At 45.1% G+C, this 8,163-nt stretch overlaps 1 protein-coding gene across 1 annotated transcript; it reads right to left on the bottom strand.

The window, feature by feature from the left end:
• Positions 1 to 1,233: 1,233 nt before the first annotated feature.
• LOC102708577 (probable arabinosyltransferase ARAD1) lies at positions 1,234 to 4,056 on the bottom strand. Its single transcript, XM_040529647.1, has 2 exons — positions 3,076 to 4,056; positions 1,234 to 2,097 (listed from the first exon to the last, which is right to left on the bottom strand). Exons 1-2 carry the CDS (start codon positions 3,967 to 3,969, stop codon positions 1,582 to 1,584), a joined length of 1,410 nt encoding a protein of 469 aa, XP_040385581.1. The 5' UTR covers positions 3,970 to 4,056; the 3' UTR covers positions 1,234 to 1,581.
• Positions 4,057 to 8,163: the final 4,107 nt, after the last annotated feature.

The raw sequence follows: 8,163 nt of genomic DNA on the forward strand, positions 1-8,163 counted from the left end.
ATATAAGATGTTCCCCTCAGGAACTGAGCAGTCCCTTACTCCCTTGAATGGTGAATCAATCAAATTCCTTGGGTCGTTTAGAAATCTAGATGCTATTAAATTTATGCCATACTTGGTAACAAATGAGTGTTCTGGGACCTATTTCTCCTTGGTTTGGGCTTTGGAGAGCTAAGATTTTGAAAATCATGATTTTCAGATTTTTATCCTGATTTTCTTCCACAATGTGGTTTGATGGTCTCATGACATTACTTGTGCCTTTTATTTGGGATCAGCTCAACATCTTTTCTTGACATTCAACATTGCAAAAGTTTGTGGGGTTTAGAAGCTACTCAGACAAAAGCTGCAGTAACAAATCTCTGCAACTCTTTTATTGAATGTGTGGGCTTTATTTGATCATTCTGATGGCCTTCCATGGTATATCTGAAAAGTAGTTAACATGGCTTTGTTTTGATCTTTGGCATTTGTACAAATTTGCAAAACTGCACAGGCTTAAGCAAGGATGAGTTAAAGAAGGTAGAAGCCGGAGCTGGTCACCTTCTGAAAACATTGTCAGGCGGAAGAAACCTGTTACACTCCTGAAACTGACATTTTGTATTCTTGTTTCTGAGGCGTGCAGTCCTTTGTCCCTGTATACGTTTGTTTTAGGTTGATTAGGGAGCTTAAGTTTGGATATTAGAGGTCTGGTAGTCTGGCTTCCTCTTCTCTTCTGCCTAGTGTACTCTGAACCATGTTGTTTCCGGTCATATCAAACGGTAGTGATTACCAGGTTAAAACAATTCAATGAACTACTGGTCTGTGGTTTTTATTTTTCTGATGTTGCCAACGGCATATTGCAGATCAGACTACCGATCTAGTGTATGCAGACAGCTCCTTAGATTGAAGTCGTAATACAGTATTAGTTGCTGATCAGATTTGTATGAAGAATGCAAGTGATGTTCGGACTTGAGTTTGCCCATGACTCAATTTGAATTTTTCTTTGAACTTATTTTAGTTCGACAGCAGGTAGGACCTGTTCCCGAATGTTGTACACAAGACGAGTCCGCTGGAGCCACAAGTCGTGTGGGCATGGCTAGCAATCAACTACATGATGGAGATCAAGGCAGATCATACCTACAACATGGAATGCACAAAGCCCCGTCATTTAGCAACAGCAAAATGCAAAAATGATTGAATACACAATACAGCTTAACCAACATATGATCAAGTCTGATGCAGTTCCCAATATCATATTCAGATCAAGAACTTTGCCACCTATTGATATGCTTTTAAGAGCATATGTTACAAAAACAACAATCTTTTGCCGGCCGTATACACCTCAGCTGGACAGCCTACCTAAGCTATGAATCTTCTTTCTAAGGTGCAAACAACAATTAGCCTGAATCTTTTTTACATCTCATTGATCCTTGCCAATCTATCCGATTATGTTCACGAAACCACACGAGACATGCAATTGATGTGTCAGGGAAATTCTAGTTAGATAACAAGGCCCTCGATGACATGCATACATTGTCTTCTTGTTCATTTTCCTTTTCTCCTCTGCCAGATCTAGAAAATCTTCTAGACTTAGCACCTTCTCCCTGTTTATTTTCGACCTCTATTATATCTCGAAAATCTTCTAGACCTATGTGCCTTCAGCCGGATGGAAGGCACCTTTCTGGCCAATGCTTGCCAGATCATCTGGACAGCATCATCCTTCTGAGATGGGAACTGATACTCAAAATGTTTATCCACTTCTTTCAGCCGTTTCCACATTTTTGTCCATTGATTCTTGCTTACTCCTCTAATCAGTCTCATCAAGTAACCCTTTTTGACAGCATCAGATGAGCGAACAAAGATGGAAAATTTGGAGTAGTCCAATGCATCTTCATAAGGAAGCTCAATGTCATCACTGATGATAACAGGGACACAATGACTTACTATAGCATCAAACAGGCGATTGGAAGAAGGGGTGTCCCCTGCAATGTTAAGGCAAAACTTTGATGAGTGCATTCCCTGACTGGCTTTGCTGGCCCCATGGTCCTGAACGCTTCCAAAGGCAAAATAAACATCTTTTTCATCTTTGAGCATATAATATAGCTCCTGCCGGATATTCCCTCCCTGGACAAATATGGTGCAGTATATTAGTCCATGGATCGTAATATATAGATAATACAGCTAATCCTAGTAACCTAAATGTCGACATCATCTACACTAGCTTTTCGTCATCGAGCTAGCACAAATTAAGTTTGATACAGTAAATTTGTTCTGTGGCATAAATTTCTTGACTGAATTGCCTGGTACACGTGCCTTTTAATACCACAGGCTTGAATAGGGAACATCTATCGATATGTAAATGACAGAAATTTAGACAAGTCATATTGTCGAACATCTAATTTGTTCACTTTGGAATCTGGAGATTAATATTTTAGTCATACTCAAATCTCATAAATGGATCATGAGTTCTATAATAGTACAGTCAAAATGTATCTTAGTCGAATTGTCGAAATGCATTAATGGATCATGAGTACTGAGCTTTGAACAAACGGAACAACTTGTCTACCTTGACAGATACTTGCGTTACAGAGAACTCCCAAATATATACACCCCATTAAACTCATATATTAAACAACCATATTTTAAATTTCAACCACACATTCTTTTATTTATTTGGAAGGAATATGCAGGAGGGTTGCATACTTTCATGCCTTCCATTTAATGGAAGATAGGGGTAGACACAGCATGTGCCAAGTCAGTTACTTCCCTTTAACCGATAAGTGATAAAACAACATACACAAGGGTATCATGAAGGGGGTAAACTGAGCTAGACAAACACCTTATCTACACAACTAAGCATAAGCAACTAAATACGAACAAACATTCAGTTGTCAAATTTTGTTTTGTCTAATTTGGCTACAAGGCCATTCCTTGGCATAAAAGACAGGTTTTTGCAAATTTAGATAACAGCTGTAATAATAATATAATGTTTAAGGCAGGTGTAGAAACTAAACACTAGATCACTATTGATGCTAACTTATCCTGATGCATCAGAGAGTATGATCAGCTGAATTAGTTAACACAGTTGTTAATTGTTGTTACCTCCTTCCTGTAAATTGCTCCCCGGAAGTATAACAGCGTCGCTCGGTCATCGAACCCAGCAGAATCATTCACAAACGTCTTAGCCATATGCTTGTAAGGAGCAATGACATCCTTCTCCAAGCTGGCTACCCTGGGGTGGTACCTCCCGAAGTCAGACAGCACGAATACCGCCGGGAACAGCACTGACCGGGCATGGAGAAGACTGTTCGGGTGGTGCGCGACAATGACATGGTCGGCGCCACCTGACCTCTTCCACTCCGGCTGTGCCATCAGGTACCTGACCAGCTGCTCCTGCAGCGCCTTGTCCCTGCTGACCTTCTCCGGCGGCACGGCCCTGGAGTGGCGGTTGTAGCTGAGGAAGGCGAAGAAGGGCACGAAGACCACGTCGGCGTCGCGGGAGTCGGCGACCCTGACTGCGGCCCCGCACGGCGGCGACGATGAGGACAGGAGGTCGAGCGTGAGCCAGTACTCGACGCTGTGCTGCTGGTTGAGCCCACCAGGGTAGCGCGGGGCGGCGCCGCTCCTCACATCCGGCCACACGGCGCCTCCATCAGCCCAGCCGAGGAGGCCGAAGTGGAACTCCGGCGGAAGGTCGTACATGAAGACCCTGACGGCGGCGCGGCTCGGGTCGCATCTCGCGGCAGCAGCCGAGCTGGAGCTGGGGTCGTCGGGGCCGCCATTCTCGTCAAGGAACGAGAGCTCTTTGGCGGAGTTGCCTGTTTTGGAATCCGCGGTATCTAGTACGGCCGAGGAGAAGGAATCGGCGGGGACCGGGAGGCCGGTATCGGCGGGGCGCCAGCCCGCGCCGGTGGCGGCGAAGAGGAAGATGGTGGAGGCGACGAGGAGCGTGGCGGCCGCGAGCGGCAGGAGGAGGGTGCGGGCGCGGGGCGGCATGGGGAAGCCGCCCGGGTCATGGGCGGAGCATGGTGGGAGGGAGAGAGGCGGATCGATGGATCTCTCTCACTCTTCCCTAGCCATGGATTGGGGAACGGAAAGGAGAGGAAGGGGAAGACGAAAGCCAGAGCAGGCTGATCGTGGGCCGTACTAGGCCCATATGCAGTAGACCCATACCTTTATTAATGGGCCATTAGTAGGCCCATAAGAAGCTGGCCCACTCCTGTCCTTGTGGGCTGCAGATCAGTATAGGTTAGATTTCCCTCTCAAACCTCAATCTTGGGCTCTTGGCATGATGACTGGGTTTTTTTAAAGAGGGAAACTACGGAACTGTATTTCGTTTGTATCAGGTCTTATATCTCGGCAAGATAAGTCTGATATCTATGTTCTCAGCAAGATAAGTCTGATATCTATGTTCTCAGCAAGATAAGTCTGATATCTATGTATCAGGTCTTATAAACATGTGTCTTAGGTTTGCTAACTAGCCATCAGCATATATCATTTCAACGGTATTTCGTTTTCTAGCATTTCTATTTTTCTAATATACTCTTCCTAAATATTTGATGTCGTTGACTTTTTAATACACGTTTGATTACTCATCTTATTCAAAAAATTTACATAATTATTAATCATTTTTATATCATTTCATTTATTGTTAAATATACTTTTATGCATATATATACCTTTACATATTTTAGAGAAAAAATTGAATAAAACGAACGGTCGAACATGTATCAAAAAGTCAATAACATCAAATATTTATGAGAGAATTCTCCGTATGCCACTGAAATTAGACCCAGTTCCTTCTATGCCATGCAAAAAATCGAACTTCCCTCTATGCCATTCACTTAATTTTTTCTACCTTATGTGTCACTGCCGTTAACTTTTCCATCCAACTCCGTTAACTTATTGTCAACGATTTGGATGTCGGCAATATATATGGGGTGGCTAGCGAGGCGTAAAGATCAATGGTTAGGATGAAGACACAGGGTTATCCAGGTTCAGGCTCTCGACTAGCGAGATAATACCTTACTCCTGTTTGGTGACTGTATTGGATTGTGGGCAGATCAACTAGAAGATAGCCGATCTGAATATGTTGTCTGTCTCCGGCCTCCACATGAGAGGTGCCCCTATCCCCTTATATAGTGGGGGATAGGGTTTACAGATAGAGTCCTAATCTGATGAGACTAAGATCTATCCTAATTCGGTTACAACTCAGATTCGGTGTAGGCGGCATGCGATCCAACCGTAACCAAACTCTGGTTGATACCATACATATATAATCTCCTTCCTATTCAGTACCCCTACGACTGTATGTATACATGTAGTCTACGGATACCCCTAGTACAGGTATTCCACAGCAGCCCCCGGAGTCGTACATAGCCGCGCAAATCATCCATGTAGATTATTGATCATCAGCCGTATCTTCACACATTATGCTTGACGTTGTCCGAGTGCTTCCCGGACGCTCCCCGAGTGCTTACCGAGTGATCCCGAGTACTCTGTGATGATTGTAGAGGCTGTGGATGGCTCCGAATGGAAGTAAGGAATAGGTGCATCGAAGATGCACCTATTAGGTGTAGCCCCCGACTCTATGTTTAAATATGTAACAATTAAATATAGTCTTTTGGAGACTGTATAAAAAAAAGCTTAGGTGCATCCGATGCACCTAATAGGTATAGCCCCCGACTCTATGCTTAAATGCGTAACAATTAAACATAGAGTTTTCTATGGACTGTTACCCAAGAGATGTTTCTCGAAGTTTCGAGTTTTCCGACTCAAGCAACTCTGTTCTGAGTGCTTCCGGACCCGAGTTGTACCCAACTCTGGTTGCTCTCTTCGAGCGATTTAAACTCGAGTGGTTTGGAGGTGATTTTTGTGCCGTGTCTCCCCAAACATACAGCCTTCGGCTATGTTCTACCCGTGGGGTAGGTTACGCCAATTGGCTTAACCGTTACAGCCGAGTAGTTAGTACCGAGTTTATTCGGGTTTACTCAAAGTTTTGGCACAGGCTAAAAAGCGCAATTAAGTGCCATGGGTGATATCGACCGACGCCTGCTCGAGTGCGGCCATGGGCCCATAACATAGGTGTACCGTTGATTCCCGATTTGTGAGAAATCACGAATTTCATGTCACCGTTTGGGCGAAACATAAACTCGCAACATTCTCGTCGACATGGTATCAACTATGCCAGCACCGAGTTTTATGCATCGGTCCGCTAGGCCCACGAAGGGACATAGTAACACTTAGTCGATTTTGGAGATTTTGAGCCATTGAACTGTTTTAGTTCGGCAATTTTGGAGATTTGGTGCGATAGAGCACCTGTGCCATAGTAGCTGACCTCGAGGCCTGACTTAATGTAGTCAAAGCTGCACGGGACCGGTTTGCTTCTGCAGCCTTGGCGATCTTCGGGTCATTCGAGACTATGGTGACCAACTTCAGCTCCATGCCACCCAATAAAATCCTTGAGAGGCTTTAAAGAGGTACCCGGGCGCGTGGCCGAGGAGGTGAGAGACATGGCGATGATTGCAGCTCGTCAAGCCTTCGCCATAATGAAGTCCCTTTGCCTCTAGGTAGTCTTTTTAGCCACTGTCGAAGATTTTACCGCCGATTGCGACTCGAAGAAGGTGTTGGCGCTAGTGGAGGAGACTGAAGCCGGTGCCGAATCCATAGTTCGGACCTTTGACCTGCAAATAGGAGATATAGCCATTAGCTGTAACCTGTCTTTTGCAAGACATTTGTTTGTTTGTAATGTAAATTGTTTTGCTATTGCTTTAAGTCTTTATTATGATTAGATCTCGCAATCTGAAATGAGTTGTGTAAACTTGTGTTGTGTACCCATCCCGATAGCCCCCGAGTAGATTTAGCCAGCGCGAAGCGTAGTGTATTACTCGGTTTGGTACGGTAAGTAGGCCGTAGCCGCGAAGTTTGTTTAGCTTTATTCAGATATTGATCTCGTGATCAAAAAAGAGCTTTTAAACAATAGACTTCAAAAGAATCGTATGACATGATACGGTGTAGCCCCCCGACTGGCTTGCCGAGGGTTAAAACCACTCGGCGTAGGTAGTCGAAGGATGGAGAAAGAGGAAACTTTTACGAAAAAAGTACTAAGTACGAAAGAGACTTAGCTGTTCGATATTCCACGTGTTCTCTCGTTGATGGCGATGATGACGGCACTTAGCGGCGACGAAGTCGATGCGTCCAACATGGTGGTGGTGCATGCATTCAATGTGGTGATGGGATCACCACTCGGCGAGGATGAAGTCGGGTGTGGCCGAAGAGATCTCCATTCGGCGACGATGATCTCGGTGGTGACGAAGTTGATGAAAAACCTACGACCTTCTATTGGAAACTAGAGTCATTGGAGACCACTCGTTTCGTTTTGACCACTTAGTGGACTTCAACCAGGTTTTGTGTTAATATGTTTGCTAGTAGTCTTTTACTGTTGTTTGTCTCTTAGTCGTGAGATGAATTGGCTTCGTGGCGTGTGCCCACCCCGACAGCCCCCGGGCGAACTTAGCCAGCGCGGAGCGTAGCGTCGTTTACCCGGTTCGGTACAGTAAGTAGGGTGTAGCCACGAAGTCGTATAATCGCATCCAGACATCGATTCAATAAACATATGAAGAGCTAATGAGCAGTAGATTTAATTACCACAGTTCATGTCGTTCGAGTCGTCGTGCCAGTCGGAACGAGATGTAGAGACTGCTTCTGCCGATGCGGCATAGGAGTTAGCCATGTCAAAGAGATCCTTGCTCTTTGCGAGTGAATTTCGCGATAAATGGCTCATTTTTCACGCCTTTGCGAAAGGCGGCGATGACCACATCATCCTTGATGTCGGGGATGGAATTGCGAACCTCAGAGAACCGTTTGATGTAGGCCCGTAGAGATTCGTTCTCCTTTTGTTGGACCTGGTATAGGTCGTATTTGGGCCGTGGTCTATCGTAAGTACCCTGAAAGTTGGCTATGAACCGATTGCGGAGTTCTGCCTAGGAGTCAATAGACCGTTTAGGGAGTCCCAATAACCAATGTCTAGCCGAGTCATCCAGAGCGACTGGTAGATAGTTGGCCATTACTTTAGTGTCGTCGCCGGCCGCGCGGATAGCCATGGTGTACACCGTTAGCCAAGCCTTGGGGTCGGTGGAGCCGTCATACCTCTTGATACCAATCGGCTTGAAACCAGTCGGCCAAGTGAGC

This window comes from Oryza brachyantha, chromosome 12, assembly GCF_000231095.2.
Source record: "Oryza brachyantha chromosome 12, ObraRS2, whole genome shotgun sequence".
Classification (NCBI taxonomy): domain Eukaryota; kingdom Viridiplantae; phylum Streptophyta; class Magnoliopsida; order Poales; family Poaceae; genus Oryza; species Oryza brachyantha.